At 46.1% G+C, this 18766-nt stretch overlaps 1 protein-coding gene and 1 long non-coding RNA gene across 2 annotated transcripts; one reads left to right on the top strand and one right to left on the bottom strand.

Moving 5' to 3' along the window:
• The first annotated feature begins 1597 nt into the window (after positions 1-1597).
• On the top strand, positions 1598-16748 carry LOC309519148 (cytochrome P450 3A29-like). Its single transcript, XM_082199980.1, has 13 exons — positions 1598-1751; positions 4501-4594; positions 4745-4797; positions 4955-5054; positions 5323-5436; positions 5576-5664; positions 6056-6204; positions 6701-6828; positions 7201-7288; positions 9074-9270; positions 10141-10367; positions 15857-16019; positions 16256-16748. Exons 1-13 carry the CDS (start codon positions 1681-1683, stop codon positions 16349-16351), a joined length of 1569 nt encoding a protein of 522 aa, XP_082056106.1. The 5' UTR covers positions 1598-1680; the 3' UTR covers positions 16352-16748.
• Positions 14671-15371, bottom strand: LOC309519184. Its single transcript, XR_014213732.1, has 2 exons — positions 15280-15371; positions 14671-15137 (listed from the first exon to the last, which is right to left on the bottom strand). It is a non-coding gene; the product is annotated as an uncharacterized lncRNA (long non-coding RNA).
• Positions 16749-18766: the final 2018 nt, after the last annotated feature.

Here is an 18766-nt window from a genome sequence, read left to right as displayed (position 1 = left end):
TTCTGGGCTTTTTTACGAAAGTTATTTTCAACATTTTCTTCAATTCATTGTATATCATTTCCCAGTAGGCTTTAACCTTTTTACAGTCCCACCACATATGATAAAACGTACCTTCTGTTTCACATCTCCAACACTTTTTCTTTTCATTTTTATACATTTTTGCCAATTTAACCGGTGATAAATACCATCTATGCATCATTTTCATATAATTCTCTCTCAATAATATACAATCTGTAAATTTCAAATTTACTTTCCACAATTTTATCCAGTCCTGAAATTGCATATTATGTCCTACATCTTGCGCCCATTTGAATATTACTCCATGAACCACACTTCTGATGTTGATGGGACTGAAAGAAGGTGCTCACCTGGGGATCTTAGCACCTTAAGGTGGCAACCTGTACCAGCCAGGGGGCAAGAGGTGGAGCCAGGGGAAGCTTCAGAGCTGGAGGAAGAGGCAGGCCAGGCAAGCCAAGGGCTAGGTGCTTCTCCACCTTCTCCTGCACCACTGTCTCCCAGGGAGGAGGAGGCAGAGGAGGCTTCCATGCAGGAAAATCTTGATGGCTTTGTGTGCAGACCATAGGGTCCCATAAATAGGTGGAGGGGGAGCGCCCCCTGTTGCTGCAGCTGCTCCATTGTGCTCAGATTTGGGAATAGCTGCCTAGACAAGAAACAAGAAAGCCTCTCCTGCCAAGGAAACCCCCAGGGAAGGAAGCTCAGAGCTAGGGGATCGGTGGTGGCATGAAGTAGTCAGAGGGAGAGGAGGGAGCAGGCTGGGAGGAGGAGGTGTCAGAAGAGGAAGAGGCAACAGGGTTTAGTGAGCAGGAAGAGGCTGGGGCAGAGAGTGGTCTAGCATCAGAGGCAGAAGTGGAGGCTGGAGAGGAGGTGCGCCAAGAGGCAGAGATAAGGCAGACTGCAGAAGAAGCCAGGGGATTTCCCCCTCCTGTTGCAAATAACACGTGTTGCTCAGGGTGCATTTAAATATCCACTCTGTAAAGATGCATGTGTTGATTGGAGTCTTATTCTGGTCTTTTTGCCATTTATATCACTAATATAAGAAAACCAACGTCTGTTGGGAAAGCCTCCAAGGAAGGAGAGTCCACCACCTTTGGAGGGAGACCGTTCCACTGTCAAACAGTTCTTACAGTCAAAACATTCTCCCTAAGGTTTCGATGGAATTTCCTTTCTTGTAACTTGAATCCATCTGTTTGGGTGCTCACCTCCAGAGCAGCAGAAAGCAAGCTTGCTCCATCTTCCAGGCACTTTGATATGGCAACTGTACCCCATAAAAGGCGGTCAAATGATACAGCCCCTTGGCTTTTCAGAGATCTGAAGGGCACCAGGTGAGTGAAAGCTGCTCTGTAGCAAAAGGAATCAGAAGATGGCATCATGCATCTCCTGGAGAGGTTGGCAGGAGATGTTTTTACATAAGAAGGCAGCCAAGGCAACACACCCTCTCTCAGTCCTTGCCTCTTCTGTGAAAGCAGAACTCACCTGCCCTCTTTTCACAGCAAACAAAGCAAACTTGTTCTGAGGCAGCCAGTCATCAGAGCAAAGTTGAATGTATAGCAAAAGCTATTGCGAAATTTTTGGTTTTGCTGTTTGAGCTCCAGCCCTGAACAAGTATAAAGAGGGCAGAAATCCACATTCAAAGCCAGAGAGTCATCAAGGGCTAACAAGATGGATCTCCTTCCAAGCTTCTCCACTGAGACATGGTTCCTTCTCATTGCCCTTCTGGGCCTTTTCATGCTGTATGTATCATTCTCTTATCATTTCTTTGGCCGTTTTCTAATTATGAAAAAGAAATGGGGGTGTTTTAAATCCGCTTCTTCTTCTGAAAGCCATAAGAGATGGCAGCCTCTGAACTGCAAGGATATTTACTTCCGAGGAAGCTTGCATATGGTTGGGTTGTAGAAGCAGCTCCAGAAGCACAGCTTATTGTCTTTGGTATGCACCTAATAGTGGTCCCTGGAAGGGCTTCCATCTTCTGGGTGCCAACCTTTTATTTTGAACTCACATCCCAATGGCTCAGCAGCTGAGGGACAGGGAGAAGGAATGGAGACACAGGACAAAGTTGTTGGGCAGAAGCAGCCAATTCCTGACCTACTCTATCTAGCCCAGGACTGCGAGGCCTTTAAAGCTTAAAACTATGTAAGAAGGTGACAACTCTGGAGCAGTGGCGTAGCGTGGGGGGTGCCAGGGGTGCCGGCCGCACCGGGCGCAACATTTGGGGGGGGCGCATTTCGCCAGCCCTCCTAGAGGAAGCAGGAACCCTACAGTCCTCGGACCTCCTCCGAAGGCTGGCGGTGGGGCGGAGAGACCTTCTCCCTGCGCCAGCCTTCGGAAGGCTGCTCCAAGCCTGGTGGTGGGGCGGAGAGACCTTCTCCCCGCGCCAGCCTTCGGATGGCTGTCCTGAAGACTTGTGGTGGGAGCAGTGGCGTAGCGTGGGGGGTGCAGGGGGGCCTGCCGCACCTGGCACAACATCTGGGGGGGGGCGCGGAAGAGACTCGAGTGCTAAAATCCATGGGTTAGGGGGCGCAAATTACTTGCCTTGCCCCGGGTACTGAGAACCCACGCTACGCCACTGCTCTGGAGACTGATGAAAGGTTGACCTCATGCGGTTTGATCAGCTGGCCATCAACAAAACACTTCTGGCTATCATTGGGCTGATGGAATTTTCTAAACTGCTTTCATGGACACAGCCATGTAAAGAACATTATCGCAATATAATTGAATACTATAGCCATTACGGAGGGCGGGGGATGGGATGAGCTTTTGCTACCCAACTCTTTGCTACCCAGAATGTACCATAATTACTCTGTTGCTGGGCTCTCTGTGTTGTATCCAACCAACTTTCAGTCAGAGTAGACCCTCTGGAATTAATAGATCTAAGTCACGTCCTTTAGCTCTCAGGAGGACCAGCAATGCTTGCAACCCAATATGAAATAGAACTCAGCATATGAGTTTGTGTGTGTGTTTGCTTTCTGTTTCTGATTTAATTGTATTCCATAGTTAATTTTTTTAAAAAAAAAGAATATCTGCTTCTGCTGCTTTCAACTTCCTGTGACAGTATTTCTTTTTGCTCTTTATCTTTGATTTATTAATAAAATATTTTTTGGAACCCCGCCCCAACCCGAGATATCATTGTTAGGTATATTCAGCCGCGACAACTCTAGGTCTATTATATGAACATATGATTGATTACTTATTAACAGCAGCAAGAATATTGATAGCCAGAGATTGAAAAGAAGTGAAGGGTACCAATGTACCAAAAATGGTATCACATAATTTGGGAGACGGCACTTTGTGGGAAATGGACGCAAACAATTTGTGATGGCAACTAGCATCCCCCCCCCCCCCGAACGACTTTTAAAGCAGACTAGTGGCTCTTTATTCTGCCCAAGAACAAAGACTGCAGGACAAAGTGTACCTGTCACATTTCGTATTATGCGGCTGTGCTAACACTTCCCTTTATATATTGACAGCAGCAGGGCTTTTTTCCAGGGGGAACTCCCAGGAACTCAGTTCCACCACCCTCGGGTGGGTTCTGGCACCTGTCAGGTGAGCACCTAAGAGAAGGCTCCTGGTGAGTTCCATCATCTCTTTTTCTAGAAAAACAGCCCTGGTCAGCAGCAGCGATTGGACTCTTTCTGCTCCAGGGCTTATGAACTCTCCTGTTTTTATTCTGATCTCAGCTATGCCTTCAGGTTGTGAGGGGAAGGTGAGATGCTGAGCTTGACATTTTCATCTTTTCACATATAACTCAACACTCACACATGCAAATATAAAAATAATGTTCCTTTTAAAGTACAGCAAAAAACCAAGGGAAGGAAAGAGCTGGATTTTCAGGGGAGAGATCAGCTGGTGGACTTTGGAGCCTGTTTATTATTGTATATATGCAGAGCAGGGTGTGCAGCAAGTTGATCTCTAGGAATTGGTGGGTGATTTCATTGAAGGAGCTGTGCAGGCCAGTTGCTTTCTGCCCAGATCAACCCCCTATTTAAAGCTTAGTGAGGTGGGGCCCACAAATCCCTGCCTTGTTTTCTGGCAACTTTAATTGCAGAATGACTTTGCTCATTGTAAAAACAGTGCTTTTTCTGGGGGGTGGTATGCAGGGGTACATATTCCCCTAAACATTTTGTGCATCTTTGTACTTTTGCCCATTTACTGCATTTATTTTTCCTGATTTGAACTATAAAATTGTGATTTTTTTGAGTCAAAATGAGAGTACTCCTAAACATTTTAAAGAAAAAAAACAAACCCACTGGTTAAAAAGGTTAAAATGACTCTTAATGTAACAACAAAGTTAATCAAACTCATGTGTGCCAATTTTTTTGCGCTGTGGTGCTCATGTCAGTTCCTTGTGGGATTTTTTAACAGGAGGAGCCCCCACAAAGGTGCATTAACCTGCCAGGTTTCCCCTCTGAACCCTGGACAGGCTTCCATGCTCTGCTGACAGATTTGCATCTCTCTCTCTCTCTCGTTTTACAAAATGAACAGATATGGATTTTGGCCGTATGGCGTCTTCAAGAAACTGGGCATTCCAGGTCCATCGCCGTTGCCTTTCTTTGGAAATATCTGGTCCTATCGTAAGGTGAGTGTCTGGTGACATTCTTGCCCTGCTCAAGAGGTTTCCTGAGGCCCCTTTCTGCTCCCTCCTCTTGTGATCAGGGGTGCTCCTCAAAATGAGCCTTAATCCGGTTCAGAAAGGCCGTTCTTAACTTTCTTAAATGTCTTTCCACAGGGGTTTATCAACTTTGATTATGAGTGCTTTCAGAAATATGGGAGGACCTGGGGGTAAGTGACCTTTTATGACCTGCTTGTATTTCTCATGTTAGCCCAAATCCCATTGCTTGATCCCAAGGAGGAAATGTTCTGGGGCAGGAAACTGCTAAATCTGCAACTGGATCTCTTTGGGATCTCAAAAACATACCATTCTTTACTCTTAATCCAGGATTTACGAGGGCCGAAAGCCTATGTTAGCTACGCTGGATCCGGCTATTATAAAAGCCGTCTTTGTGAAAGAGTGTTACACCACTTTCACCAACCGTCGGGTAGGCATTCACTTCTTAAGTATACAATAGCATCATGGAAGGAGGAGAGTTTCTACACGTCCCTCCATTGGCACCAAACTGGGGTAATGGGGAGGGCAGATTAATCCCTCTCCAAAAGTCAAGTGTGAACTTTGCCACCCAGCCATCATTGCCCTCCATGTTTATTCCGTTTACAATTCCCTGTTGGATATTATTGGTTCCACATCTATCATGAGTTCCAAACCTGACTTTGCCACTCATTGGTTCCAAACTGTTTTGCTTCCTCTAGGATATAGATTTAGTTGGGATCTTGAAGTCTTCCGTCTCACTAGCAAAGGACGAACAATGGAAGAGGATTCGCACTATTCTCTCTCCAACCTTCACCAGCGGGAAGCTCAAGGAGGTAAAAAAAGGAAAAAGATATTAAGTATTAAGTACTTCCACTGGTAAATATGGGTTGTACAGTTCAAGCACCATTCAAACTATTCAGTCTGAAATTGCCCATAGGTGTTTACATCTCAGTTCATTGATTTGTATTTCAGATGTTTCCCATCATCAAACACTACGGGGAGGTTTTGATGCAAAACGTTCAGAAGAAAGTGGAAAAGAATGAATTTGTGGTTATGAAGGAGTAAGTGGTTTGAGCCAGGAAAGGCCTCAGTCAAAAACAGCATAGCATACAATGTGGGCTGCCTTTGAGGTGAATCCAGATCACATTGGGTGGCCAGAAACAGGCCTATGGAAAATCCTAAGTACAGTGGTACCTCGGGTTAAGTACTTAATTCGTTCCAGAGGTCCGTTCTCAACCTGAAACTGTTCTTAACCTGAGGTACCACTTTAGCCAATGGGGCCTCCTGCTGCTGCCGCGCTGCCGGAGCACGATTTCTGTTCTCATCCTGAAGCAAAGTTCTTAACCTGAGGTAATATTTCTGGGTTAGCGGAGTCTGTAACCTGAAGGGTATGTAACCCGAGGTACCACTGTATACTGAGAGCCTAATTTGGCTGCTCTGTTCCCTCCCCAGCGTCTTTGGAGCCTACAGCATGGATGTCGTCACCAGCACTTCGTTTGGTGTGAACATTGACTCTATGAACAACCCTGCAGATCCTTTTGTCAAGGAGATCAAGAAGGTGACCAAGTTTGGATCTTTTGATCCACGCTTCGTTTTGATAGGTAAGTTGGCTTCTGATTTCTGATGGCCCAGTGGAAGTTTGCAGTCTGGTTATTATGGAAACATAATAACTGGTCCATCAAGCACAGAATTTTCTACAGATTTTTCTTCTAGGTCCTCCAGGGTTTCTGACAGGGGGCATTCCTAGCCCAGCCTGGTCACGAGGACCAAATGTGGGTCGACCATTGAGCCACCATGGCCTTTCCAAAATAGGATTTCTTTCTAGACTGCACTTGCATCTAAAATATTATGAGGATTATTCTAAGAACTGGCTTTGCCCCCACCCTCACCCCCAGCGGGATACCTGGAGGTTCCCACCTAGCATCAACAATTAACCAATCCCAGCTGTGGGGGACGTTGCCAGGGGAGTTGGCCAGGTAGGGTTAGGACAGCCCCACATTCTCAATAGAGGGTGTAACTTACCTGTTAGTCCTCAGTCCAATGCTTTGCTTCAGGAAGGTTGATTCCTGTTCACCGTACGATTTCTGTCTCTTGCAGCCATGTTCCCATTCTTGACTCCTCTTCTCAAATTAATGAATGTGAATTTATTCAATGCAGAAGCTTTAAGCTTCTTTTCAAGGTCCTTTGCAAAAATAAAGGAAACGCGGCAGAAAGAAGGGCAAAAGGTAAGAATTAAGACTGTGCCGTAATTTGGGGGTGAATATCTTTGGCTTGGAAAAGGGCTTTCATTTTTTGTGTGTGTTGTGTGTGATTTTTCACTGAAAAATCCCCTAGGACTCAACTTTTCTCTGTGCTGCTTCACTGCTTTTTGCTCCACAAAACAGCCTAATATCTTGACTCTTTTACCCCCTCAGTATGTCCAGTTGTGCCTAATTACAGTGAGATGATCACACGGCCAATGTCCTCAAGGGCAAAGGGGGCCAGTTCTCATGGCTGTATTTAGCCCTTTAAAAAACCAGGGGCTTCAAACCCAGTGGCCCCCGTGGGGATCTCTCTGCCGCACATTTTCTCCACTGGTTTATTTGTTTTCTGGTTAGGGCCGGGTGGATTTCCTGCAGCTGATGATTGACTCCCAAAGTGCCAAGACTGACCACCAGAGCAATGGCTTGAACCACTCCTATAAAGGTAATGCCACACAATTTAACTGAACTGAAGGGAAGTTGTATTTTCTGAAGACTTGAAATTGCCTATCCCAGCTTGAAAAATGCAATGCAATGAATGTTGCCTACACAGATCATGTTCCCGAGTTGTCTTTCCTGAGGAGTTGAAATTGCCCAAATCCTCGATGACTTAGGAACTTCACTTGCACCTGAATAACAACAACAACAACAACAACAACAACAACAACAACAACAACAACAACAACAACAAAGCTATTATTTATACCCCGCCCATTTGGCTGGGTTTCCCCAGCCACTCTGGGCAGCTTCCAATAAAATATTAAAATACAATAGTCTGCCAAACATTAAAAGCTTCCCTAAACAGGGCTGCCTTCAGATGTCTTCTAAACGTCTGGTAGTTGAAGACAGGCTCCAGCAGATTGAGTGGAAGAGACCAATAGTGTGTCCTATGACAGTTTCTGCATGTGCTGTAGAGGGAAGTGAGGAGCAAATGGGTCTCGTCCACCTGGGAAGGCAGCCCATCTAGGAGTGGGAAAACTCTGATCCTAAACTTTGGTGGGATATCTTTGGGAGAAGAAAAGGCTGAGGAGCAAACCCTACAGAAATTCAGAGCGAAATCCCTAAGACAATTGGATGGCGCCTTGTACGCCTTCTTCCAGCAAGTCCTGTAGCCAAGCTGGTGCCAAATGTCTTGCTCTGATTTCCTTTGGACATCAGCAAGGCCAAGAGGGGGGTTCTTGTCTTCTGGGCAGCCCAGGACCTCCAGACACACTGCCCAGGCTTGGGGTCCTGGAGGGGTCACTTCAGTCCTGCAAATACAGCAATTTGACTTCATCCCCAGAGGCACACTCCATCGTCTCTCAAGACAGAAGGATGCCAGAAACAAGACTGCACCCACAGACACGATTCTAAACCAACCCCACACAGTCTTCTAACACGATGTATGTTGTTGATGATAATGACTTTTCAGTCTCTTGTAACTCAAAGGTCTCCAAGTGACTTTGTTGTTGTTGTTTAGTCATGTCTGACTCTTCGTGACCCCATGGACCAGAGCACGCCAGGCACTCCTGTCTTCCACTGCCTCCCGCAGTTTGGTCAAACTCATGTTAGTAGCTTCGAGAACACTGTCCCACCATCTCGTCCTCTGTTGCCCCTTCTCCTTGTGCCCTCCCTCTTTCCCAACATCAGGGTCTTTTCCAGGGAGTCTTCTCTTCTCATGAGGTGGCCAAAGTCTTGGAGCCTCAGCTTCAGGATCTGTCCTTCTAGTGAGCACTCAGGGCTGATTTCCTTAAAAATGGATAGGTTTGATCTTTCAGTGACTCACAGCATATTTTAAATATAAATATATTATAGCACAAAACAGAACAAAGCAGGTCCCATAAACAGCCATAGGAGGCCTCAGAATATCACTTTCCACCTTATTTAAGTTGCCTGCAGGACTGTTCCCAGAAGTAATTCCCATTTTTTTCCCCTGGGCCACCACCCCCTTGATTCCACAAACTCATTCTCAGTACCTCCTCCCCTCTCAAAAGCATTACTATCCAAATAGTGATTTGCACAACACCCTAAGGAAGACAATGACACAATAAAATTCAAAACAGCAACATTTGATTGCACATTGATTGAAAAATCACATTAAAAGGGTTTAGTTTAATTAATTCAACAAAACTCATGAACTTGATCTTGTGAGACCAGCTTTTCAAAATCTGATAGTCATTTATACCTCCAGCAACCCCTTGCCTTGCAATGCATGTTACCTGCACGGATCATGTTCCCAGCCAGACTACAGGCTGTACTTGTTTTCACTTGAACTCTCTCACTTCTGCTTGTTTGCAGGCTGAAATCCTGGCCCAGTCCTTCATGTTTGTCTTTGCTGGATACGAACCCACCAGCAACTCCCTGGGTTATGCGGCCTACCTCTTGGCCACTCACCCAGATGTCCAGCAGAAGCTTCAAGATGAGATAGATACCATCCTGCCCAACAAGGTAAGAATGTGTGGGTTGCAAAGGTGTGGCCAGACCTAATGGAGAAGGTTTTTTGGGTGGGGTGGGGAAGTTACAAGAGAGTTATTTATCTAATTTGGGGGGCAAGGACAGAGAAGTAATAAAAATGAACCAGTTAGAAACTAAAGCGAAAATACACCAAAACACAATTTAGTACCAGCAGTTTAAATCCACTTTGCCCTGACATCAGCCCAGTGATCAGCATCACCTGGACCTTAGATTTCAAAGGCCTGTTTGAACTGGAAGGTCTTAGCCTGCTGGCAGAGGGATGACAGAGAGGGAGCCAGTCTATCCTCTCTTGGGAGGGAATAGTGCAATCTCAGAGCAGCCACAGAAAAGGCCCTGTCTTTCTTGAGTCATTACCAGCTGGGCTTCTGATGTTGATGAGGTGAAGAGAAGGAGCTCACCTGAGGATCTTAGCACCTGAGCCATGTTAGATTGGGGCAGTGGAGAGAGAAACAGATCAGTTGTGCAAGTTGCATTCCACCTGTGCAGCTGTTGAATGCAGGGGTGAAGCTACCTGCCTTGGCACCTGGAGCTGCGGGGGCGGGGCTAGCTGCTCGCACAGCGAACGTCCCTAGCCACCTCCCGCATATGCAGCAAGCGGGGGTGTGTGTCTGTGTTTGGCGCAGCAATATCACCTGCCCTCATGGCTGACACCCGGTGCGTACCGCATGCCCCGCACCCGCCACCAGTGGTTGAATGCAACCCGTGGAGATTGTCATATTTATGGACAGAAATCTCAGAATAAGGCCACTTCAGCTGAGATCTTTCCTTCTGAAGGTCTCTGTCTGAGCCTGGTTCAGGGTCCCACCGGTTACAGCTAACCTTCCCCCTTGAATCCCCCCAAAGGCTCCTCTCACGTACGATGCCATCATGCAACTGGAATATCTTGACATGATCCTGAGCGAAACGCAAAGGCTGTATCCCCTTGGAGGACGGCTGCAAAGGACCTGCAACAAAGATGTGGAAATCAATGGGGTGACTATCCTGAAGGACATGAATGTGATCATTCCTCCCTATACGCTTCATCGGGACCCTGAATATTGGCCAGAACCTGACGAATTCAGACCTGAGAGGTAACCCTTCCCATCCCACTGCAAAAAACCTTGTGCTCTGAATATACACCACCTGATGAAAGGCCACATGTTCGAATGACATGAGTGCAAGATCTACCCAACCACTAGTAGATCACCAGCTGCTCCTGATTTCAGCCTCAGCTGGGCTGCTGACATCATCATCACCACCATTTTATTATATTTATTTATATCCCACATTTTTTCTAGACAGGGACTCAAGACATAGAAACATAGCAATTAAACTGTAATAGAATTCAACTGTGATGAAGGCATATACAAACATCACAAAGCCAGCCAGGATACCAGCTGTCAGGGAACTGACATCGGAGCAGAGTGGAGAGGCTAGGCTCCCAGATTCTGCAGGAGAGGGAACGAGTAAGGGAAGAGAGAGGACGTCCTCTGGGGAAAGAAGTCCAGGTGACACCAGGAAGAAGGGAGAGGCAGAGAGCACTTCGGAGGGGAGGCTCCGAGACTCTTCCAGTGAAGTCAGTGAGGAGAGTGGAGGACCACCGCTTGGCACGCCCACTCTGTGCAGAAGGCTTCCGCACAGAGAGGCGAGGCGAATGTTGTCCGTTAAGGAATTCTGATGCTGGAGGAAATTTAGGAGACACCCACTGACGGATTCTGCCAGCGATTGAGCAGCAGCGCATAAGGGCTGCTCAGCCGGGGAAAGACGCAACCACCCCAAGCAGTTGGGAACGGCTGGAGTTTTATACACAAGCAACCCCAATTCCCATGATACCAGCATTTTGCAGATGCCTGGCTGGAGGTGAAAATAAAACAGACATCACTTTCACTCTCCCTTTAAATGTGAGGTAACCAGAGGTTTCATCTTCTCTTAGATCTGAGTATATTTCACTCAAAATTCCACATCCCTGTGGGTGTAAGTATAGCATCCAGTTTTCCTCAGAAATATTTAAGTCTTTACAGGTCCATTCAAAACTAAATAGGAATGCCGGTACATCATCACCTTTTACTTTCTTTTTAAACCTCTTTACATTAGCTGAGGTAAAATCTCCACCCCCCCACAATGGTTGTGGCAGTTCTGCCCTCAGCTTAATTTCCTCCATTTTTAAAAGAAACATATCTTTTTCATGGGCCATCTTGGCCTCCCTTTCCCTGTATTCTTGGGCTAATCTGGCATCTCTTTCTTTCTCTTTTTCCTCCTAATCTGCTCTCTCTCTGTGCCATATCTCTCTCAGTCTGTATCTGTGCTAACTGAATGTCTGCTGCGGTTCTGGCTTGTTCAGCTGCTAATTTTGCCTTTTCTTTCTCTGCTTCAACTTTAGCCAATTCTAACCTTAACCTCGTCATTTCTAACTCAGTACTAGGATTTTCCTCAGATGCAGTAGCTCCCTGCACTGGGTCATCCCGAGTCTCTTTCGCTTGCCGCTTGCTGGTCATTTTCTGACGGAAATTTTCCTTCTTTTAATAAAAGAACTTCAGTACTTTATTAAACTGGTTGTTCTGTGTCTCCGGGTACGTTTCTGTGTGGGTTTTAACTTCATATCATGGCGCTGCCACCAAGTAATATGCTACGGGCGAAACAGCACTTTCCCCTCTCAAGCCGTTGGGCCCGTTCTCATTCAGATAATTTGCCCCCACCCCACTGAGCAACCATTTACCCAAAGGTTTCCCCCCCCTTAAAATTCTAACCCAGATTATCCTATGGGGGACCATTGTGAGTCTCAGGATAGTTTTCTTTAAATAAACAGGTTGGCGGTTCGAATCCCCGCGACGGGGTGAGCTCCCATTGCTCAGTCCCAGCGCCTGCCAACCTAGCAGTTCGAAAGCACGTCAAAGTGCAAGTAGATACAGTGGTGCCCCGCAAGACGAATGCCTCGCAAGACGGAAAACCCGCTAGACGAAAGAGTTTTCAGTTTTGGAGGTGCTTCGCAAAACGAATTTCCTATGGGCTTGCTTCACAAGACAAAAATGTCTTGCGAGTTCCTGCGGGGTTTTTTCCTCCCCCCCCTTTCTAAGCCGCTAAGCCGCTTATCAGCTGATCCTATAAGCCGATAAACCGCTAAAAGCCGCTAATAGCGCTAATCCGCTAATCCTCCAATGGGCTTGCTTCGCAAGACGAAAAAAACGCTAGACGAAGAGAGTCACAGAACGGATTCTTTTCGTCTTGCGAGGCACCACTGTAAATAGGTACCGCTTTATAGCGGGAAGGTAAATGGCGTTTCCGTGTGCTGCGCTGGCTCGCCAGAGCAGCTTTGTCACGCTGGCCGCATGACCTGGAAGTGTCTTTGGACAGCGCTGGCCCCCGGCCTCTTAAGCGAGATGGGTGCTGTCAGAGCTGCTTCCAGATCCCAGCTCACTTAGGACCACGCTAGCCAGCGTTCACTTTATAAAAGTCTTTATTGAGTTACAGATTCCATTTCCGAACTGCAGCGTGCAGCTCTACGTCTTATAAGCTAGACCGACGAAGCTCCGTCTGAGTCTCCGCCTCCTGCACACCAACTTAATACCCTTGCCTTGCTCCACCTCTTGCGCCTTTCCTTCCTCCGCTGGGTCCCTCTGCCCCCCGGGGTCCCCTCCTTCCTAGACTCTTCTGACGCTGACGACCCCCCGGACCCTTCTCCCTCCTTGCGGCGGGCTTTGGGACCTGGCTCCCTTTCCGGACTGCTTACTGTGCTGCCTTCCTGTGTATTTGAACTTGGCACGCGCGCCCAACCTTCCACCTTCCGCTTAACCGTTTCTTCGCTCCCCGATGGAGGTGTGGCCACTCCTGACTTATGCCCTCCCTCCTGCGGTGAGCTGCCGGATCCCCATGCCTGGTGCCCTTCCTCCCCACTACGCTCTGCTGGGGACGTTGGCCCCGATCTCCAACTGCTGCTCTCTGAACCCCCTCTGGTTCCTTCTCCCTGGGGAGTTCCCCTCGGTTTCCCCCTTGGTCTAGCCACTGGCGCTCCTTTCTGCGAATCTTCCGATTCACTGGATAGACTCGGGGATCTCGGGTCGTCGTCATCACTCATCTTCCCTTCGGACTCCTCCCCCTCGCTCTCTGTTTCCTCCCTTTCCCGCGCCTCTGCTCCTGAACCCCTGACAGGTGCGCAACCCCAGAGTCGGACACGACTGGCCCGTACGGGCAGGAGTACCTTTACCTTAAGTATATAACACAAGTGAAAAAACTTAGGTTACTTCAGGAATGCAATGCTATTTCACTTTAACTCATCCTCAGTTGTTTTTGGTTGCGTTATACGCAGTGGTGTCCAAACTTTTTTCAAAGAGGGCCAGATTTGATGAAGTGAAGGGCCATGAGGGCCGAGCAAAGGGTTGAAGCTGTTGAGCTTTTTTTAGGATTGAATTTGTTGAGGTTTTTTTACAATTTTACCCCAGGAAATAAACTACCACAGGGGCTGGATTAGGCCCCCGAAATGGACTTTGTAGACGCCTGCAGGTTGGTTCCTTTATAAGGTGATACTTTCTTTCAGCTACCCACCCCCTTTAACAATCCTGATCCTGAGAAACTTTAAGTAATAGACCAAAGGGATCTTCACACGCCATCCCTTCACTGGGTCTGGGAGTTCCTTCTTTTCCTCAGAAGAATCTCTCCCCTCCGGACTGGATTGAGTCCCAAGGAGGCTGTTCCTTTCCAGCTCCTACTTCTCCTGCCTCAATCTCTGCTTCCCAGTAAAATTCTGGTCTATTTCTCCTACAGGACACCACACTTTGTCCTTCACAATATGCTCAGAGCGGAAGTTCTTTCTTCTTTTTGTTTGGAACCAACTCTTCCTCCCCTTCACTCCTTTTACCTCAACCTGTCTCCTACCTAGAAATCATAAAACAGAGAAACCAGTAGGAGAACACTTCAGTCTCCCAGGACATTCTGTACAAGATCTTAAAATAGCTGTCTTATTGCAAAAGAGTTTCAGAAATACACTTGAAAGAGAAGCTGCTGAATTACAACTCATTACCAAACTAAAAACTATGGCGAGACCTGGTCTGAATATTGGATTCATGTCCCATTATACATGCTAAAACTAATTTTGGTCATCTGTCCCTTTAGAAATCTTTTGCCCTTCCCTGTGGAACCAACTGCCATCCTTGACAGCCATCAACAGTTATAAAGCTGAAGCGACCTCTGCTTCAGAGTATCTGAAAAAGTGTGTATACACACAAAAGCTCATTCCTAGAAAGCTTATACCTAGTTGGTCTTTAAGGTGCTACTGGAATTATTATTATTTTAAAAAAAATTGGGGAAATATTCTTTTAAAGACTGTCTTAAGACAAAAAGACTTGATTCTCTTAAGTGAGTTCTTTTTGGATCATCTTTTTATTTATTTATTTTTTTAAAAAAATCTTTCATCTTGTTATTTATTATCTCTCCTAACCTGCCTCCCTACATATCTCCCAACCTCTCCACCCTCAATTCCAAGCTCAACTCCCTGTCTCTCTTCAAATCCTCTCCTTTTAAACTCTTCCTCCTGGAACCATGGCCAATCAGAGGCTGCCGTTCGTTAACCATTTACTGGCAGGGAAAGAAAGAAAAAAGAAACACTTGTTGAACCAACCTGTCCAGCAAAACCAACTTTCTTGTCACAAAGTGGCACAGAATGGCTATTGTTCAGAAGGCGTGGGGGCCGGGAAAGGAGGCACTGCCCTCCCCTATTTAGAATTTGAGGGTTGGCATGCAATCCTGACCCCCGGGCACAAAAGCCTGAGAAGGGCGCATCCAGACACCCCTATAACAGGCTCCCTCTCTTGGCTGAGGTCCTGCCACCTTCCAGAGCCACAGGGAGGCAAGCTGAATCCTGGCCGGGCCTTTGGGTATGGTTACCAGATTTTTTTCAGTGAATCCGGGGACACTTCATTGAAATGAGTCAGAATGATAGGATTTTGTCAGGGGACAGATTTGTAAATCTGGGGACTGTCCCTGGGAAACGGGGACATCTGGTAACCTTACCTTTGGGGCTGGGTGGCACCTCCTTCACCTTTTGGCCTGGCCAGCTGTCCTGGCTAAGCTGGAAGGTGGCTGAGCCGCCAAGCCAAGTAGAAGTATCTCCACTGCCATCAGTGGCAGCAGCGTTGGCAGCCATGCGTCTCCCTGGCTCTGCACTCCCTCCCTCCTGACACACCTCCACCCTACCTGCCCATCCCATGGGGGGGGGGTGGAATTTGCTCCATCCTGGCCATAATGAAAGGGGTTTCTTCAAACAGCGTAAATAGGGTCTGAGCAGGAAGAGCAAAGAGACTCTGGAGGGGACCTTTTCCATCACAGACACCATAGGTGGTACCAGTGGGTACTGCACTCATGACCCCCATTTGCACAACACTCCGCAGCATCGTCCCCACTTGATTCAGCTGGTGGATGCAGCTGAGGACGAGCAGCAGAGAACCAGCTGGTGGTGAGCAATGTCCCCTTGTTGTGAGCCCGGAGCTGCTGCCTTCTTCTTCCTTTGCCTCTCCCATCAAGGCATCAGATCTGCCCTTTCCGGTCCCTTATCCAACCTCCATTTTTCTTGTCTTTGTGAATGCAACAGGTTCAGCAAAGAGAACAAGGACAAAATAGATCCCTACACGTACCTGCCCTTTGGAGCTGGTCCCCGGAACTGCCTGGGAATGCGCTTTGCTCTCGTCACGATGAAGGTGGCAATTGCAATCCTGGTGCAGCATTTTTCCTTCAGGGTCTGCAAGGAAACTCCGGTGAGGAAGCTGGATGGTGTGTGCCTGTGTGTGTGTGTGTAAAAGGAAGGGGCAAGGGGCATGACATTTGGAGTTTCAATGTCTGGCACCAGTGCCCAAGCATCATACTGCATGTTTTGATTTAAGCCAGGGAAACCAAAACATTGAAACTCCCCTGTGGTCTTCTGCTGGGGTCTTGATGTTAAGATGGGTTGACTGATGTGCTGATTGCTCTCTTGATTCTCATCCTGCTACAGATTCCCCTTAAGATGAGCAACAAAGCCTTCTTAGTGCCGGAGAAACCAATAGTTCTGAAGATGGTGCCACGAGGTGGTCCCCAAAAGGAGGAGTGAAGCCTGGTCGTGTCTCAGTCACCTCGGTAGCAAGTGCAAAAGCTTCGGGTGTTTTCCCAAAGGTTCCCCAAAGAGAACTTTTAACGGTTCCAGAGGATCAAACTGATTTGCAAACCGAAACGAAACCCGCTTTTAAAAACTGCACTTCAATAATAAAGGATGCGGAAGAGTCAGCTCTAAGTTTCTATCGTAAACCTTTTGCAAAATAGAGCCTCCTTCCCCTTTTCCTTTTTTTACACACACAGTTCTGTTTGCTGTTATATTCCATATTTATAATCCAATTTCTTCCACCTCACTTGTACAAATATAATGTAAACTAATATTCAGAGGAGGGTTGCTGAATAGTAAATATAGAGAAGAAAACTTTCAATAAAGAAACCATAGACTCCTCCCTTCACTGCCTTTTGTATGGAGTGAAGTCCTATCTCAAGTTGGTTTGTTCCACAGTTTGTGATCTCATCTCTTCTAGCATGCAATTGTACTTTGGTCTGCTTCTTAACGGCGGTGTTGGAGGGTTTTGGGCAGGTGAAGTGCTTTTGCACTCAGCGTTTCCCTGCCTCCATGCTGAAGCGAGAGTCAGGTACCAAGACGAATCATCCTTATTTTTCCTTCACCAATGATCTCCTGTTGTCATGGAGGCTGCCTCCATTAAGGCAGTGTGGAACCGGAAGCTGTTGGAAATGTATTTTGAACGACCTTCCTTATTCAGAGTATAACACACTACAGTAGCCTTTAGCTGCAGACACACCAACACATTTGCAGCACAAAAATGTAGTCCCCCCCCTCAATTCCTAATCATTCATGTTCATCTTCAACATGCTGCTTTCAATCAAATGAATCATCATAATAATTTTATTATCTGTACCCCTCCCATCTGATTCAAGATCTTGCTGTCCATAAGGGTGTGAATGGTTACTTGATACACATTTGAACCCCCCCGCCCTTTGAAGAAATAATCTACACCTCTCCCTCCCTGCACACAACCCAGATGAATGAAGGAGAAAGAGGTGATTGCATTCTTGGTATAGGCCTACCCACAATGCCATTGGGCAGGTCTGGGTACACACACCACATGAGTGAGACTACCTACATCTTTTTTACAAATTGACACACTGTGGGGGATTGCAGAATCAATCTGCATTGAACTTTTGTTTTTGGAATGGAAGCAGTTTATTACGAAGCATTTCAAACCAAATACATTATCAAATCTAAAACATCTGTATCTTCCAATAAAAATCATTCTTTCAACCAGCAAAAGGCTGCAGCTTCAAAGTAAATCCTTAAATCTGGCAGAGACAAACCCCCTCTCTCTTTCACATCTGTTAATAATTTAAACTTAATTCTGGGATTTCCCCCCGCCAGATAAATTTAGATAATAACTTTTGCCATTCCTTAAAACAATTCAGCTTATCAATGATAGGAAGTACTTGGAACAAAAATAACAACTTAGGCAATACATTCATCTTTATCACAGAAATTTGGCCCAACAAAGATAGTTTCAACCTTGTCCAGATATCCAAATCTTTTTTGATATCTTTCCATAACTTTTCATACTCCTCTCTGTACAAATTCAATGGTTTGGCAGTCATATTTACACCCAGATATTTCACCTTTTTTGCAAACTTCAGCCCTGTGTTTTCCTCTAAATTAAGTTTTTCATATATCATTAATTCCCCCCCCCCAAAAAAAAAAAAACTTTGGTTTTATTCTTATTCAATTTGAAACCTGCAACTTGTCCGAACTCTTGAATTATCTTCAGTGCTTTGATTGCACTGATCTCAGGGTCCTGTAAAGTCAATACCAAATCATCAGCAAAGGCTTTTAACTTATATTGTTTGCCTTTAACTTCCTATGCCTTTAACTTCCTCATCCTTCCTTATCATATTCAACAGCACCTCTAGGACAGAAATAAAAAGCAGGGGGGAAAGTGGGCACCCTTGCCTGGTTCCCTTCTCAATCCTAATTTCTTCTGAGACCACATTGTTAATTATAATTTTTGCTTTCTGCTCAAAGTAAATTGCATTAATACCATTTAAAAATTTTTGACCAACCCCCATATTACACAAGTTCTGTTTCATAAAACTCCAAGAAAGATTATCAAAGGCTTTTTCTGCATCAATAAGCATTAACATTGCTTTAGTATTCTTTCCCCCCTCTAATCTTTCCAGCACATCCACTATATTCCTAATATTATCTTTCATATGCTTCTCAGGTAAAAAAAAACCTGATTGATCTTTATGTATGTGCTTATTCAAAATCTTCTTCAGTACTGTAGCCAAAATATTTGCAAATATTTTATAATCCACATTCAACAAAGAAATTGGTTGGTAATTCTTTACTTGAGCTCTATCTGTATCCAGTTTGGGAATCAGAATGATGAATGCCTCTTTCCAGGACTCGGGTGCTTTGCGACCA

Source organism: Podarcis vaucheri (assembly GCF_965113315.1).
Source record: "Podarcis vaucheri genome assembly, chromosome: 14".
NCBI classification, from domain to species: Eukaryota; Metazoa; Chordata; class Lepidosauria; order Squamata; family Lacertidae; genus Podarcis; species Podarcis vaucheri.
The sequence above is the reverse complement of the archived record's forward strand: the minus strand, read 5'-3'. Positions and strand labels throughout refer to the sequence as shown.